The 16,662-nt window shown below is 39.2% G+C and overlaps 2 protein-coding genes and 1 long non-coding RNA gene across 4 annotated transcripts in view; 1 reads left to right on the top strand and 2 right to left on the bottom strand.

Annotated features, from left to right (window-relative positions):
• LOC117473698 overlaps nucleotides 1-16,662 on the bottom strand; it is a 23,542-nt gene continuing 6,880 nt past the window's right edge. Inside the window, exons 2-3 of the long non-coding RNA XR_004555054.1 lie at nucleotides 12,861-12,863; nucleotides 1-11 (exon numbers count right to left, since the gene is read on the bottom strand). This is a non-coding gene — a long non-coding RNA (uncharacterized LOC117473698). The remainder of the gene's footprint in view (nucleotides 12-12,860; nucleotides 12,864-16,662) is intronic.
• On the bottom strand, nucleotides 1,729-3,813 carry cabp5a (calcium binding protein 5a). The gene is made up of 7 exons (XM_034119446.1): nucleotides 3,742-3,813; nucleotides 3,379-3,428; nucleotides 3,087-3,117; nucleotides 2,831-2,974; nucleotides 2,589-2,698; nucleotides 2,301-2,448; nucleotides 1,729-2,217 (listed from the first exon to the last, which is right to left on the bottom strand). The coding sequence occupies exons 2-7, from the start codon at nucleotides 3,424-3,426 to the stop codon at nucleotides 2,189-2,191; spliced, it is 510 nt and encodes a 169-aa protein (XP_033975337.1). The 5' UTR covers nucleotides 3,427-3,428; nucleotides 3,742-3,813; the 3' UTR covers nucleotides 1,729-2,188.
• Nucleotides 6,923-16,662, top strand: part of taok2b (TAO kinase 2b) — a 23,087-nt gene continuing 13,347 nt past the window's right edge. For both annotated transcript variants that reach the window (XM_034119443.1, XM_034119444.1), the window contains exons 1-13: nucleotides 6,923-7,461; nucleotides 9,085-9,123; nucleotides 9,852-9,992; nucleotides 10,932-11,003; nucleotides 11,099-11,200; nucleotides 12,500-12,545; nucleotides 12,672-12,768; nucleotides 13,035-13,148; nucleotides 14,080-14,171; nucleotides 14,280-14,373; nucleotides 14,688-14,769; nucleotides 15,487-15,654; nucleotides 16,337-16,543. In XM_034119443.1, coding sequence (XP_033975334.1) covers nucleotides 9,121-9,123; nucleotides 9,852-9,992; nucleotides 10,932-11,003; nucleotides 11,099-11,200; nucleotides 12,500-12,545; nucleotides 12,672-12,768; nucleotides 13,035-13,148; nucleotides 14,080-14,171; nucleotides 14,280-14,373; nucleotides 14,688-14,769; nucleotides 15,487-15,654; nucleotides 16,337-16,543 — 1,218 coding nt within the window. In that variant the 5' untranslated portion in view covers nucleotides 6,923-7,461; nucleotides 9,085-9,120. The remainder of the gene's footprint in view (nucleotides 7,462-9,084; nucleotides 9,124-9,851; nucleotides 9,993-10,931; nucleotides 11,004-11,098; nucleotides 11,201-12,499; nucleotides 12,546-12,671; nucleotides 12,769-13,034; nucleotides 13,149-14,079; nucleotides 14,172-14,279; nucleotides 14,374-14,687; nucleotides 14,770-15,486; nucleotides 15,655-16,336; nucleotides 16,544-16,662) is intronic.

The following is a 16,662-nucleotide window of genomic DNA, read 5'->3' on the forward strand; positions in this document are numbered from 1 at the left end:
TTCAAATGTTACTCAAGTAAAACCTCTGCCGCTGACTTTAACTAAAAAAAACATTTTCAATAGTGTTAATAGAACATGAGAGGATGGTTTGAATCTGATGAGGCTGCATCCACTCGCTGAACTCTTTATGATATTTGGGTCAGTAATGCACACAAACACACAACATGTCTTTAAACCCACAACAAATCAGTCCGTCACAGTCAGATAAAACATTTGTACGGCTGCACTTTGCTGAAGATGTTTTAAAAACATCATGCTCACACTGGGAAACAAATATTCTACTCCAAATTAAAGAAATAGATAACCCAAAACAGGACTTTTGAATGCGTAAATGCTGCTTCTTTTTATTGTTCAGCACAATATAAACATTCAAATAATGTTTTATTTAATCAATTTTGTGCAAAAGTTGATGCAATTCCAGGGTTAAAAAAACCCCTAAAAAACTAAATGTTCCTACACCCATTGACAGTTATAGACAGATGTTTTAAGGAATGTATTATCAGATTAGATTCATATATATCTATATTTATTTTTTTGTGGTAATTGCCGATGCATTGATTTTGGCCAGTATTGGACCGGATTTGCATATTTCCAGAGTTTTACACATTTCTTTTTTATTTAAGTTATTCTTAATGCTCAGATTTTGCACAATGTTTCACAAGTGCGTGAAACAGTTTTAATAAAGGGGAAGCAGCAGTTTTGCAATAATGACTCATGTTGTGGGTTATGTATGTTTTCTGAAAATAAAATATTAGTTTTACCATTTGAGTGTTATGTTTATTAAATGGGTGGCGTGTGGCACAGTGGATAGAGCCTTGGTGTTTGGATCAAGGGGTCACAGGTTCAAACCCCACTGCAGTCAGCATGTCGTTAAGCAAAGGGCAAATGTATTGTTAACAGCTTGGTTGTATAAGAGAGGGAAAAATACTTTATCGGATTGGTTTTGGCAGATACTAAATATCAGTATTAGTATCATATGAAAAAGTTGTCTCTAACCATCACCATAAAGCATGTTTACTGAAACAAATTTCCCCAAACACTAAAAATGTGTACCGAGAACAGCCAAATTGCAAGAATGACTCAGACTGCGCTCTATTCTGGTAGAAGCACATTTCCCCCCAAGAAATGTCCACGTAATACCGACAAATCTGTTCTGCACAAATCAGGATGTCAGAGTTATGATGTTTTTGGAGCGGCAGTCTTATCGAATCAGTGGTCACACAATCTCTTTATCCAGATGTCCTTCCAAAGCCACGGCAGAGAAATGACTCAATCCTCATATACCCACAGCGCAGCAGCATTGCTGATATTTTTGCTTTCCAAATCCCTGCTTTGGTACACAAAATCCATAGATTATTATGCCAAATTATGATATAACCATTGAGTTTTGTGCTGTTATGCATGTGGATTTATTATGGAAGTCATGCACAAATGAGTATTTTTACTTTTTGGGCAAATTTGGCAAATGATAGCCTTTTACCAAATAGTTAAAATTAAAATTCTTGCAGACATGATGCTGAATAATACATGCACAGTGTCCTTGGCTTCCTATTCCAGTTTCACACATGAAGCCTGTTGCATTCATTCAAACCAAAAGATACAAAATGGAAAAGATTACATTAGATGTTTTATTTAGAGATCTGGAGGATATCTGTGACAAGGATTTTACTTGTTGGATTGTATCCATAAATGAATAATGTACTCTAAAAACATAACAGCAAGGCCAAGCTAAATACTTGATATGCACAATTGTTATACACAGTGATTGCTTATTAAGTAGATGATAACTATTATATCTACATTTTCATTATAACATTTCTTTAGTGATAAGAATGTTGTGAGAATAGTTCATAAACAATCAAAGTCTTCAATTAACAATACAAACATTTGAAAAATTCAAACCATTTCAACAAAACGATCCAAAATGACTTATAAAATAAGTATAATCAGGCAACACATTATTAGTTTGATAGACACTTTCAATAGTTGCATAGACAGTAAAATTCTCTCTGAGAACAACTTCACATTGCTTCACTTTTCTGAGCAGCACTTTATTCAAATTACAAATTTGTATGTTCTTAATATATATGTAAAAAGTTAATCTGTTGAAGAGCTTTATAGAACGACAGCATTAGTATTAAAGCTTGTCCGTAGAGGTGCAAAGGTCATTTCTTCTTCTTTCAGCTGCTCATTCGTGGGACATCATTCTGACGAACTCTGCAGCAGAGAAAAAGAGTTTATAAAATCATTGTGATTACATTTGCTCTATCATTGAAGTCCATTTCCCTGACACTTCTTACCTTCAAAGTCTACTGTGCCATCTCCGTTGTCATCTGCTTCTTTTACTATTGAGTCTATCTCCCTCTGGCTCATGTGCTCTCCCATCAGCTTGCTCATGGCCGACCGCAGCTCCTCCGTTGTGATCTCTCCATCTCCATCCGTATCGAACTGACCATAGAAACAAGAGAAGAATAAAAGAAAATGAGATCACTATTTATCCCTGGCTTTCAGTCATTGAATTGGGATGTATTGGTCAAATATGTAAGGAATTTTGGAAAGTTAATGTAAAGAAAACGTTTCACTCTCACCTCTTTAAAGGCATCTTTGAGCTCCTTCATGCCAATCATCCCGGAGGTTTCTGCCAGAAGCTTCGGGGCCATCAGGTCTACAAAATCATCAAAGTCCACTTTGCCACCAACTGAAGGGAAATCCAAAGAAACTATTCAGGACTTGTCTTAATCATCGTTGCAAATGATCCTCTAACTGGAGTTTTCTCATCAGTTTACAGCCGAAAAACGTTTTTTAGATATGTTTCTCTTTGGGGACTCACGGTTCATGTTGATATTTTGGCTCAACTCGATCAGCTCCATCTCCGTGGGCATGTAGCCCATCGTCCTCATCAGATTCCCCAGGTCCTTACAGCTGATCAGCCCATCCTTGTCTTTATCAAACTCATTGAATGCTTCCCGAAGCTCTGTAGCAGCAAAGAGAAATTCACCCAGTCAGATTGATAGTCAGTTAGAGGTACATGCAAAGAGTTTAATCTACAAACATGAGAATATGAAGAATATGAAAATTGTATTTACCCTCAATCTCATCTTCAGCCAGCTGCCTTGTCTGCACAAAGGGAGAAAAAGCAATTGGTTTGGTCTTTTGTAGTCAGACTCAATTAACAAAATTGATGTTTTTTGGTTCAATACAGAACATTACAATAGGTTTAAACTGCACACAGATTAGACTGCGGATTAAAGTGTATTGGCTGGTGGAGCACTAGCATCAGCATGCTCAATTTCGGTTTCTCTCATCTTTTTATTTTTGGTTAAAGACCTTTCATCACATTTGCAAACATCGACACAAAACCATTAGAAATGTACTTACAATATTCTTCCCTCCTCGCAAGAAAACGCACGCGGCCCCTAAACTCATTTCTGCAAAAGACAAAAAAAAAACAGTTTGAAGTTGTAATTATGAAACATTTTTCTTTTACAATTTCTGACAGATGAAGCACAGCTGGCTGGTGTTTGCCAGTGCCAGGAAATTAGAATTAGGATAGATTGAGTGGGATGTGTTCCCTCAGAGGGATTGACATAATGTATTATCACTGTCTGACTCCATAAAGCCCCTTTCTCAAAATGGTACAAGTGTGTGTTTTCTGATAAAAAGAACAGGAGCAAATACTATTCCAATTACATGAAATCAACTGCCAAAAAGAAAAAGAAAAAAGTGACACCAGGTACAAACCTTCTTTTGGTGATTGCTGTTCATCAGCCAATAGCTTCACCTAATCCAAGACCCAGCAGCTGACGCAAGGTGCAACAAGCCTTCTGTTTTCCTCCTGTTATGTTATCTTCCTCTCAGTATCGGTTCTGTTTATCGTGGTCCAGGTGGCAGCCCTTTCTCTCAGTGTGTGGAGACCCTGTGTGCCCTGCTGCGGGATGCTGGGAGGTTGTATACGGGGCTTGGAGGGTGTGGCTGCATCCAGTTGTATTCTCTGGGAGGAGCCAGCGGTGTGATAGGTGGGCATCAGGTTCATGCATGACCTAAAGAGATGCAGAGTGTAAACTTTACATTGTAAATAACACACTGCCATCTGAGCATGACAGAAGAGATTTGATACTGTCAGGTCAGAGGTTAGGTGTAGAGTTTCTGTTCCCTTTGTTTACTGTGAAGTATAACAGTATAGCCAATTCACTGCAGTTCAACACGGCGGATTTAACACTTTAAAAGTTGAATAATAATAATAATAATTGATCATTCCGATTATGTGAAAGTTGTGGAACATTTTAAAGGTTATATGGAGTTTCTGCCTGAAGGTACAAATAAGTACATACATGTTTAAAATGCATTAAAACATTTCTTCCATCTATTAAAAGGCGATTCTTTCTCTGGAAATGTTGAATATTTCTAAATGATAGCATGCATGTCCTAATTAAGATGAACTTTATGATGATTGAATTGAGTTTATTAAAACATGTGGACTAATTACATGCAAAAAATGTTGCAGTGGGAAGTAAAATAAAGATTATCTAGAAGAAAATGAATGTGCATAAGAAATTGTAAAGTATTACAGCTTGTAAATTATAATAAAAAAACAGAAAGATACAGAGGTTTTGGTTTTATTGTGTGTGTTTCTGTGTCAGCTAAAAGTGCACAACAAAGAGAGTATCCTGAGTGGATTACAATGTTTATGATCATAAAACTAGCGATTTGAATTGACTATACAAACAGGGAACAAATCTTTGCATTTGAAAGAGAACGTTTGACATTTTTATCTTGATAAATAATTTAACATTTAATAAAGTTGACAGTTTATACTCTTGATTGAAATAATCAATTCAAGATAATAGAGGCTCATTTGGTCATGTGTCGTTGTATCAGCTCCTTCTGTTTTCCTATAAATGGCAGTGAAACAGATTTCCGATGTATTAAAGAGCCAAAGGCCAGTCAAAGCTAATATCCCATTGTGTGATAATCTACGAGAGTATTGGTTACATTTGCGTGGAGATTATCTTTTCCATGAAAAACCCTGATGAAATTTCAGCGGTTAATACCCCAGGGTCAGTCTTGACTTCCTGCTGTCATGATGTCTGCAGTAACAGGCTGAGCTGCAACACTTGTGTACAGCCTATGGATAGTTTGCGTGTGTCCTTTCTGACCTTTCCTCCGCCTGATTCTCTGTTATGTAAATTCATCAAAAATCTGTTTGCATAAGGAGCGTAATCCGCTGGGCTGTGGAGCGACAATTCGTAATGATTTTATTATCTTTTTCCCCTCCACATTGCAGAGTTATGCAAAGCCCACGGCGGCGGAAAGATGTCTGGAGTGGAGGGCTGGAGGAAATCATGAATTAAAACCGAGAAGAGGAAAAGGGAGGGCTGTGTGGTGGATGTATAGGTTTAATTAAAAAAAATATATAGATTATATTGATAGAAAATAAAAATAGGTTACGTTTTTGGATTAGAATCTGGATTAAGATATTAATGAGTGTGAAAGCACAGCTATTTGTTGACCATTTTTGCCCCACAACAGTCAACCCTATTTAATAAAAACTCATTCATACAAAGGTAATCCATTGCTGGATGTTGAAAAGCTACATCTACAAAGCGTTGCTGACTTACATGTGTAAACAAAGATAGAGTAGGAGTTTGAATGGGTTTACATTAATTGAGTGAAAAGTCGAATAATAGCCTACAAATAAAACGTGGAAATGTTTTAAGGTTTTTTGAAAAGCAAATGCCTGATTGAATTGCTGTGAACGTTGATGCCCATTATGTATGAAAGATGTGGAACATTTTAAAGGTTATATGGAGTTTCTGCCTGAAGGTACACATAAGTACATAAAGGTTTAAAATGCATTAAAAGGTTTTTATATGCTGAACTTTTCTTCCATTTATTTCAAAGGTGATTCTTTCTCTGGAAATATTTAATATTTCTAAATGAATGGAAGGCATGAATGAGATAGCATGCATGTCCTAATTGAGATGAACCTACATTTTGTAGAATAACATTGATGTGGCTAAGAAATTGTAAAGTGTAACAGCTTAAAAAATTAGAATAAAAAACAGAAAGATACAGAGGTTTTGGTTTTATTGTGTTTTTTTCTGTCAGATAAAAGTGCACAACAGATTACACTGAGTGGATTAGAGCGATTGATAGGATGTGAAATAGTTCCAATGTTACAGATGCAAAACTTCCAAACTGAAATTGATTACATAAAAAAGGCAGTTAAAGATAAAATAATACCAATAAATATAAAAAGGATTATATTACACCAATTACAATTACTCTACACTTGGACTGCTAATAAGAGTAAAACAAATATCATAGCAGATATGTCTTGGTTTGCAATATGCAAAGTGGAGCATATTAGCAAATCTCCATAGAGGAATTATTAATCAATAGAAATTGCAATTTATATAGTTGTACTAGCTAGAGAGTTAGCTAGTTGAACATAAACAAACACATTTCAGTATCTGTAGGTTTTCATCTTATCAAATAGGATGTTTTCTTATAGATCAAATTAATTGCCTCCACCTTCAGCAATACACAATGTAGGTATCATTATCCTGAAAATAACAAAACTAACAACAGCAAAAAGAGAAACTTCAGGTAAACAGATGAGGAGCACAAACGGTATGCAGTAGTAGGCTACATCATTTTCTATTTATTTTAATCATATACTTCAACGATTTAAAGTAGGTGGCACAATTCCACATGAGCACAGTGCAATAAGAAGTTCTTCCTTTCCCCTCACACGTATGAATACCACATTTATTACCCAAAATAATCCCAATATTGTCCCACAGTTAATGGTGGTTTAAACTTGTGTTGACGTCTGAAGCTCCTCGGCCACGCGCGGGCGTGGGTGCAGCTCCTGTGCCTGATATGGAAGCATCGAAGAAGAGCACTTCCGGTTTCCTTTCGGCTCCCGCCCCGCTCCGCCATCATGAAGCCCTGAACAAAAACGGATGGAGAGTCGAGCAAAATGGGGATAACACGAACTGGAGATGAAATCTGCCGACAACACTAACGTAATGACAGCACAAAGTGGAGCACGGAGCGGACCCGTGGAAATTAATAAATCCATTCCCCATTGAAAACGTACCAGGCAGTTATTGGCGTTACGTTATTTAGTTAGCGGTGTTGCTAACAGCAACTAGAGCTAGCCTCTGATTTTGTTAGCTACCCGGCTAGTTATCTGTTAGCAGCCGTCAGTCAGATAGCTGTCACTCTAATTGACTGGCACTTTACTCATGTCAAGCTGCGCAGACGGGCTAGCTGTCCAATTGACTGGGAGCATCAGGATGGAGAGGAGTTTAAGTAAAAGCGTCGACAGGCAGAATGTGGTTTGTTCGTGTTGAATAGACACCAGTGCCGAGGAAAGGGGAGTGAGACCAATATTTTCCAGCCAGGCCGGTTAGCTAGCTCCAGGGCTAGCTACAGTGGATCCCAGAAGCCACGGTAAGACATGTTATAAATCATTCAGCATGCTAATGCAGCCGACTGCGCCTCTCTGTCCCTTTTTTGCAGGGAAACAGAACCTAGCATAGTTAATTAACCAAATGTTCAGATACTGGAGACGTTGACATTGGCATGAAAGCTTGTTGTTGGCCTGCATATTGAAAACCTAACCACTCTTGAGTTGTTGTTGTCCACTGTTGAATACATGTAATTTATTTGGTGAGCTACATAGCCTAATTGACCAGCCAAGTGCAAAAAGCCATGTCGCTTTCCCAGCTGAGCTCCTGATGGAAAACCCCTATAGAAATAAATAGTTTTCTGTCACAGCAACCAAGGATAATAACATTTTTCCCCAGAATATGCACAGGGTTGTACAATTATAGGTTGGGGAGGTTAATTTTGAATGAAACTCCACATTTCCAGCATTTGTTGCCGCTTCCTGTGTGTGTCTGGGATTCTTATAAATAGACTGAGAGCTTGCTTTAGGCTTTGTTGCAAGATTGAAAGAACTTCTCATTTTCAAAGGGAACCACCAGCTTCCTCTTTGACTGAAGCAAAATGGCCTTAAGAGAAACGTTTCATGTGATGCTTGTTAATTTTGAAGTGTGTGGAAATACTGACATGAAGGCCCAGTTGTTCACTTAATGATCACTATGAAACATATGGAGCATGTGTTACATTATTACATTACACTCTGACAAGATCCTAATGTCCCATGATATACGCCGTACCAGGCTGTTAAACTGACAGACAGTGCATCACACAAATGATGATTGCAGTCTGCACTATAACCATCATTATAAGCATGCAGTACAAGTACAATGAATATTTTAGTGTGTGTTTCTATATTTGTCTCCGCTTAAAAATGGGAGGCTCAATTACACAAATGGTAAACCAGTGTTTATTTTCTCTTTGCAAAATAATCTTGTCTATACCTGTACTGTAGAATAATATGTATTCAGGTTTAAAAAGGCTGGGAGTCAAATGATTAGTAGGCCCACACATTTAATAAGGTAATTAATGTGCAGTCATTTAATAATAACTACTCATTTTGATCCTGTATTTAAAGGAATGTAATGACTAACACATTCAGAACCAAATGAGCTAATGAGAGACATGTTTCAGCCTTTTTAAACATGATATATAATGTTTTCTGCTGGATTTAATGAGTCAACAAACGCCATACAAGATATAGTGAAGTGTAGTTCATATTGTAAAGTCAGATCAATAATAAAAGAGCTATCAGACGCTGTCGTGCTACTTATCCAAAGGTAAAACTTGATAGGCAAATCATATTCATGCTAAACTGGTAAGCATTGTACTTTTAGCTCATAACATTTCCATATTGGCCTCAGAAATGTCACACCAGTTTCGCTCAGACAATATTCTGTACTGTATCTCCATTGTGTTTTAGAAACACCCCTGTACACACACATGTCTCAGTGAGAGAATGACTAGTCAAATGTATTGTTTGTCGGCAATTATTTGTTTTGTTTAACATAAAATGAAAATATGATGTGTTTTTTGTGCATATTGAAGTCTTACTTAAACATCATGAAATAATTGCTTGAAGACATAATATTCATATATTCATTTCTCCCTCATTTCCAATGCGATCTACAGAAGCTAAAAACGGAATATTCCGTGTCTGGGTAAATTATGGTAATTAACATTTTTTCTTAACAGTTTTGCTGCTATTGTTTATTCTTATATTTCTGCTAGAGTGACAGATGGAGGATTATGGATGAATGAGTTAAGTGTGTGGTCATTTGAAGCTTATGGGCAATTTGATATTTTACATGCCAACACATTTGCATTTTTGTAGACTTAAACAGTTCAAATGAAGCTGTAGATGAAGAAACATGAACCGAAGTGTCTCGCCCGTCATGGATGGTGCCACACATTGATTTAGCAACGGTTAGCTAGCTATCGTCATTGCACCCAGCTTCCCGGTAATAGTGAACATTCAATATTATTTAAAATAAGTCAGTTAATTTTCTTTATATGAAATGGCCAATCTTTCTTTGCTTATAATATGTTGGATTCATGTTAGCGAAATGTGCATTTTCAGGCCAGTTTTAGCCTTTATTGGAGAGTGACCCCGCCTTTAGTTACCTTGAGGAACCCCTGTTGAAGACCCATGCTGCAGATAATATGCGCCTGTCTGTCGATTTATGTCACAGACTTTTTTGAGCTGAACAAGTTAAACATTTCAACACATTCCCTTTATCTAAATAACAACATAGACACACATAATAATAATATAAAGCTATAACATGCATAGGGAGGTGTGTGACCATATTTCTATCCGCTTGTGTTTCTAACACAAACATTGGTGATCCTTCCAAATAACAGACGCTCACCCTGTGTGTGTTTTCCTCGCTCACCAGGCGCTGGCCATGCCGGCGATTGTGCGGGCCGGGAGCCTGAAGGACCCCGATGTGGCGGAGCTGTTCTTCAGGGATGACCCGGAGAAGCTCTTCACCGACCTCCGGGAGATCGGCCATGGGAGCTTCGGAGCGGTCTACTTCGTGAGTTCCTCTCCTTAGTGTTTGGGTCTGTCATAGTAATGTGTAAACTGTGTCTTTCATCTCTCAGCTGGCTGATATGGATACACTCATCATTTAAAGGTTGCACAATTATATTTGACCGGGAAAGGGAGTTTAATAAATGAGATATTTCTACAAACATATCTTTTTAATTTATAAATCAGGTTAAGTTTGCTCCTTACACTTTGCTGATACAAATATCCAACTGTAAAATGTGATGGAGCTCTAAAAGGCAACTAACAATTACTCTATTTATATCTATCTAATCATATGCACAAAAGAAACAATGAAAACAATAACTGTTTGCAGCTCTCAAAGGGATTGTTAGTTGTAGCAGCTCAAGCTATATCAGATTGTTGCTACAAATTATAGTACAGCCAAAAAACTTCCCCTTAGCTGAAGCAAAAGCAAATAAGCAAAGATGAAATGAAAAGGCTGTTTTTTATTAATGTTGAGATGTTATCGCTGTGGTGAGTCTAGCCTGGTTTAAAGCTGGTATGATAAGGAAAGCAAAGTTAAGGAGCTAAGCTGACAGCTGATGGAGAGTGATGTTGTGAGATGGTATCTGTTAGACAGGAGGGCAGAGTGATGAACTGCCAAAAAAACACAAGGTGGATGCACCTATCGTGTGAAAGGCGGCAGGAGGGAAGAAGAAGGTAACAACATGGTGCGAGTCAAGGACAAGAGGTGGAAGAAAAAGCTCTGTTTAATGAAGGGTGAAAAGCAGCTTGTCATCTAAGAAGGGATCAACAGGAAAGGAGAGAAGAGGGAAGGAGGTGCGATAGAAATTCTAGTTTTATATGATGTTGATTTCTCTGTTACGTCTGATGTAACAATGGCTGCTAAATCCCTCAGGATGGGAGAACTAAATATTCAAAAGAAGGTATTTCTCATCCGTTGTCTCTTACATTTCCACGTTAGGCCCATGACATCCGCACAAATGAGGTGGTGGCCATCAAGAAGATGTCCTATGGGGGCAAACAGTCCAATGAGGTAAGACCTGACGACCCTCTCGGCCGTTATCCAATCGCAGATTTGAAATCAGTTTATCAGTTTGCTCTTCAATGATTTTGGCTTTGATTTTTCAGAAATGGCAGGATATCATCAAGGAAGTGAAGTTCCTCCAGAAGCTGCGCCACCCCAACACTGTAGAGTACCATGGCTGCTACCTGAGGGAGCACACAGCATGGGTGAGTGTGTGTGAGTGTGTGTGGGCGTGGGCTCTTTTTATAGGAATGTTTCAAACCTTTACTGTAAATTGATTGTGCAATACACAAAGAACTTGCTTTTGCTACACAACGTAGGTGAAATAGTGTGGTCAAATGCAATGTAAAAGCCTCTTATAAACAAACAGGTTTCTGTCAATGCAGACGTTCACCCAAAGTGCATTTTTAGTGCATCTATTCACAGGTTTCCCTAAAAGGCTCTTGTTCCCTTGGGAAAGGTGCTCTAGTTTAAAAAAAAAAAACATTGTAAAGTGTTTTTGTCATCATTAGCGCTATACTACATCCTTTTTTTTTGTACATGCAAAGCTTCTGCTGAGGTATTTAAGTAAATGGTTGAATATCTGTTTTTATATTTTATAATGTTCACCATTACTCAGTTTGAGTAAATGGGTTCATCATATCAAATACGTTTGTCTATTTTATTAAAGCTACCTATTCAATGAACATAACTTGTCTGTGCATGTCCCAAGCAGGAGTGCAAACTGGTTTTCCTGCAGCAATTAAAATGTTGTTTTGCAACGGCTAAACGGCAACAACTTCTAATATATGGAGGAGTTGGTCATGAGAGCATTTTTATTGGCCCTACCTTGTTACAACAGCCGCTCTTACACTTAAATAACATACTCAAATCAAGCCCAAACTGCTTCACGTCCAAAAGAAAGCTCTTTGTGTGAAAAAGTCCTTAAGTCAGGGTGTCCGCGGGGTCTTAAAAAGTATTAAAAGTTGATATATCAATTTAGCGAAAATGAAGGTTATTAAAAAGTATTATACGGCATTTTCCAAGGTATTACATTTTGTAGCTTGTTTTCAATAAGTATATAAATTGTCCAAAGAGGTTGTATTCTACAGTCTGCCTGAATGTAATCATTGCGTAGGTGTGTAGTGTGATTCTGTGTAGTTTATTTATGGCATCCCGTTGGATTTGACGTCATCTGAACAGGACATCGCACGCTCACTGCTTGATAGCGCGCGAAGGTCCGTTTACGCCGGTTGTTAAACAACATCGTTATGGGGAAATGCAAGTTTGCGTCCAAATGGTTGGAAGATAAGGAGGAAGGGCAATCAATACTGTATATAGTAAATGTGAGGTAAAGTGTGTCGCCAATGTAACCGGTTAAAACTCCAAGTGGCGATGAGCTCTTAAAATGTATGGAAAGGGTCTTAAAAAAGGTCTTAAAAGGTATTACATTTGACTTCAGGATTCCTGCATATACCCTGTAAGTGCAAAAAGCATGCAGTTTAATCTCCCTCTGTGTCTCCTAGCTGGTGATGGAGTACTGCTTGGGCTCAGCTTCTGACCTCTTAGAAGGTAAGCAGGAATGAATCAAGTAATTAAGACACTAACACTAATTAATTGGAATCTACTCAAGTGTGCTCAGTCAGTTGTTCTCGAAGAAACAATGCCTAATATCCCGTAATGCCTCTCGTATCCCAGTCCATAAGAAACCTCTCCAGGAAGTGGAAATAGCTGCCATCGTCCATGGTGCATTGCAGGGCTTGGTGTATCTTCACTCTCACAACATGATTCACAGGTAACCCCCGTTTATTTTCTCACTTTCTGTATCTGTTCTCCTCCCCCACACTTCTTATGACAAGAGACAAAACAAATACAGGGCGAAAGCACAAACTGTGCTGCTGAGACCAGCTTATGCAACAGTGTTCACACTCTGAGCAGCAACACATTTTAGTACATCTGACAAGACACTGTCTCTCTCATATGTCCCCTATTTGTTTTGTCTTCCTCACGATTCCCCCGGCCAGTCATTTTCTCTGATCTGATCATGTCTCTCTCTCTCAGGGATGTGAAGGCAGGAAACATCTTGCTCACAGAGCCGGGTCAGGTCAAACTGGGAGACTTCGGCTCCGCCTCCATCATGGCCCCGGCCAACTCCTTTGTGGGAACACCTTACTGGTAAAATATCAAATGTATTACTCATCACCGTCTCTCAGGAGATGATGACAGTTACTCCTTTTGGATTCAGAAGGATTGCACCAGATTATGATCCAGCAAAGCTTACACCTTGTTTGTGAGTCTGCTTTATTAAGAAAGTCATCGGTTTCACTTATTTTAAATGTCAAAAGCCTTCCTGATGTTGTTAAGCGTTACTAAGTATTTCCCTGTATCATAGTATACCTGAAAGGTGTTTTTAAAGTTTCCAAATCGGGTTGATTTAAAAACAGTCAACTTAAAAATAAGGAGTGAACTATCTCACTTTCTGCTCATCTCCATTGCGTATGTGGAGTACCCATCAGTATCTGTAAGAAAAATGGCAGCGTGTAAAGATGGAGTTTATCAGCTAAAGCGATCAATCATTTCAATTACATTTAACTACAATTCATAAACTGTTTGTAAAGGGGCAAGTAGATTTCTGCAGAACTTGACAAGCGAGAATCGAACATTGAGTCCTGCCATAATTGGTTAATCAGGGTCGATTGTATTAAGACCTTAAGAATGATAACCCTTAAGTTAAAATAAGTAATGTCTTTGATATTAAAATGTAATTACTTTTAATTTACCTTTTTAGCTGACCCTCCCAGGGAGCGTGCAAGTCCATCTGATTATTATTTGTATATACTACATATGTTTCTGAGGTGCTGGAAACGGCATTTAGCATCAGCATTTTCCTCGGCTGTACCTGCACGTTTCTCACCGGGTCATCAGACTATTCATCTTCTACAGGTGTCTGTAGTTATTGAATATGTGCCGGCCTAACCCTGGTTTTGTTCCTGCTGTTTGATGTGGTGTAGACGTGGGGACAGTGAGCCCTGAGGCGGGGCTCTCTGTTAGTCCAGGTTCAAAGAAACGGAAAAGGCTGAATTGCTTTGTTGTGTCCTCCATGCAGGATGGCCCCTGAAGTGATCCTGGCCATGGACGAGGGCCAGTACGATGGGAAGGTGGATGTGTGGTCACTTGGCATTACCGCCATAGAGCTGGGTAAGACATGTTCATAAAGTGCTCTACTTGTGTGTGTGTTCAAAGAGCTGAAAGCATCCTTTTTCTGCCTTTCTCTGTCACGCAATGTTGTGCTTTGTCCCTCTCTAGCGGAAAGGAAGCCTCCTCTGTTCAACATGAATGCAATGAGTGCCTTATACCACATCGCCCAGAATGAGAGCCCCGTGTTGCTGTCTAATCACTGGTGAGAGTTGGTGAAACTGTCTTAATGTCCTTTTGTTACTGATTTAATGTGCCAAGAGAAAACATGTGTTATGTTGCTTGATATCATATTCTAAATGTTGCTTTTAGAAAATAGCTTCTGATGGGTTAGAAGCTTATACAACATAGACATTTTCAAAGGATATTTAATTTTATACACATTTCCAGGAAGTGGCACAGTGATTACTCCTGATTTCATGGATCTGTGTTGCAGTTAAAAACATTTGAATCATGCGTTCACTCATAACATCACAAAGTGAATGGTGCTTTTATAAAGACAATCTTTATCCTTTCCAGGTCGGATTATTTCCGCAATTTTGTGGACTCCTGTTTGCAGAAGATCGCCCAGGACAGACCTACCTCTGATGTGCTGCTCAAGGTACAAAGTGGTGTTTGTTGTCGCACATGAAGGCAGGCGGCAGCGTTTGATTCTCTCTTTGTCAGAGATTATGATTGAGCAAAGGGAATCTGAAAAAAAGCGCTTTCAGCCACGGCACTAATTGATCTATATTGAAAGGATTAATATGACATGTTTTTATCTTATAAACTACTCTGATGAACATTTTGTGTACGGCACAAACACTGCTCTCATCTACATTTAATTCATATTGTACACCAGGTGTTCAATTTTAGTTTTCTTAAATAAAGGGCCCCTCTTTCTCCTCAGTTAGAACCAGCTGTGTTAAATAAATACAGTAGTCATCTCTGTTTACGTTTTCGTTCCAGTTGGCTTAAGCATGCGCTGGCATAACAAGCGGGTCAGCTTAATGATGTCGGGGAAACAAAAAAATTGCCCTCAAAGGAAAATATAAAAGGAAATCATGCAAGTGGACGTTTCAGTGTGAGGGACAATCCTCATCAGCATGTAGGCAGAGTATCTAAGTTCATGTGCAACGGGTTCATGAGCAGAATCCTAGAATAAAGGAAAATCAATATAAATATCTTAAACAATAATCGCCCTGCAAAAGTAGCACCCTAACTCCCATCTTGGGTTCATGTTGGTTATTCCTAATATACCAGGAAGTTGATTTTAGACCCTAAGCACCCTGTGGCTGTTTAATTGTTCACTCATTCTCTCATCCCTTCTATCCTGCAGCACCATTTCCTATGCAGAGAGCGTCCCGTCACCGCGGTGATGGACCTGATCGCCCGCACCAAGGATGCTGTCCGCGAGCTGGACAACCTCCAGTACCGCAAGATGAAGAAAATCCTCTTCCATGAGGCGCTCAACGGACCCGCACCAGAAGGAGGCGACGAGGAAGAGGTAGGACTGGGACAGAGGGGGAGGGGGAGGAAGAGGCCAAGAGTGCTGAGGCTTTGTTCATCACTTTACATTAAGTTGTACATGTGAAATTAGAAGTGCTTCCCCAAAACTTAAAATAGTTTCAAGTTTCAAGGCTTTTATTGTCATGTGTGCATAGCTACAGTGTAGTTATGACAATGAAAATCTTAGGTCACAGATACTCATGATACTTTAAAACTAAGACCCCTCTTGTAGGAATCTAGTCAAAGAAAACTAATAAGTCATCGCTGCCCTGAATTTGAACCTTTCAAAACCCTTTTTATGTACGCACATGTCCGGGTAGCTGGTTTCAGTATCCATCCTGCCTTTGTATCGTACTTCTCGATACATTATGTGAACTTAGGGCCCCTTCCTCTCGCTTCCTCTTACAAAGGCCTTTGTTTCCATCAACATTTAATTCCAGTCGGTTGTTCCCCCGAAAAGGAAATGGAGGAATTCTGAGAATGTGGGGTCTGCACTTTTCCAAAGTGTTGACCTGTGACTTTTAGTTTCACATTTTACTGCTCAGAATATTTTTCATTGGAAAAGCACATTTGTATATGCTCTAAACCGGTCAATATACTACTACCGCTGCGACTGTTAACCTATAAAGTAGTAGCTTTGTATTTCCCTAGATCATTGAAACTCCTTTTCTTTCCTCCAGGATGCGGAGCAGTACATGCTGCGCACCGGCACCGTGAACAGCATGGAGAGCTCCCACTCTCTGCCCTCCATGTCCATCAGCGCCAGCTCCCAGAGCAGCTCCGTCAACAGCCTGGCCGACGGCTCTGACGACAGCGGGGAGATGGCCATGATGCAGGAGGGCGAGCACACCGTCACCTCCAACAGCTCCGTCCTGCACAAACCGCTGGTCAGTCCAAATACATTACTGTGTGGGCGGGAATGTGTGAGAGCAGTGTGAGAACTCTGTCCTGCCCAATCCACTCTTATACACATTCGGCTCCATTTGCATCAGTTTTACATGGCTTA

The sequence above is a fragment of the Trematomus bernacchii genome, unplaced genomic scaffold, assembly GCF_902827165.1.
Source record: "Trematomus bernacchii unplaced genomic scaffold, fTreBer1.1, whole genome shotgun sequence".
Lineage (NCBI taxonomy): Eukaryota > Metazoa > Chordata > Actinopteri > Perciformes > Nototheniidae > Trematomus > Trematomus bernacchii.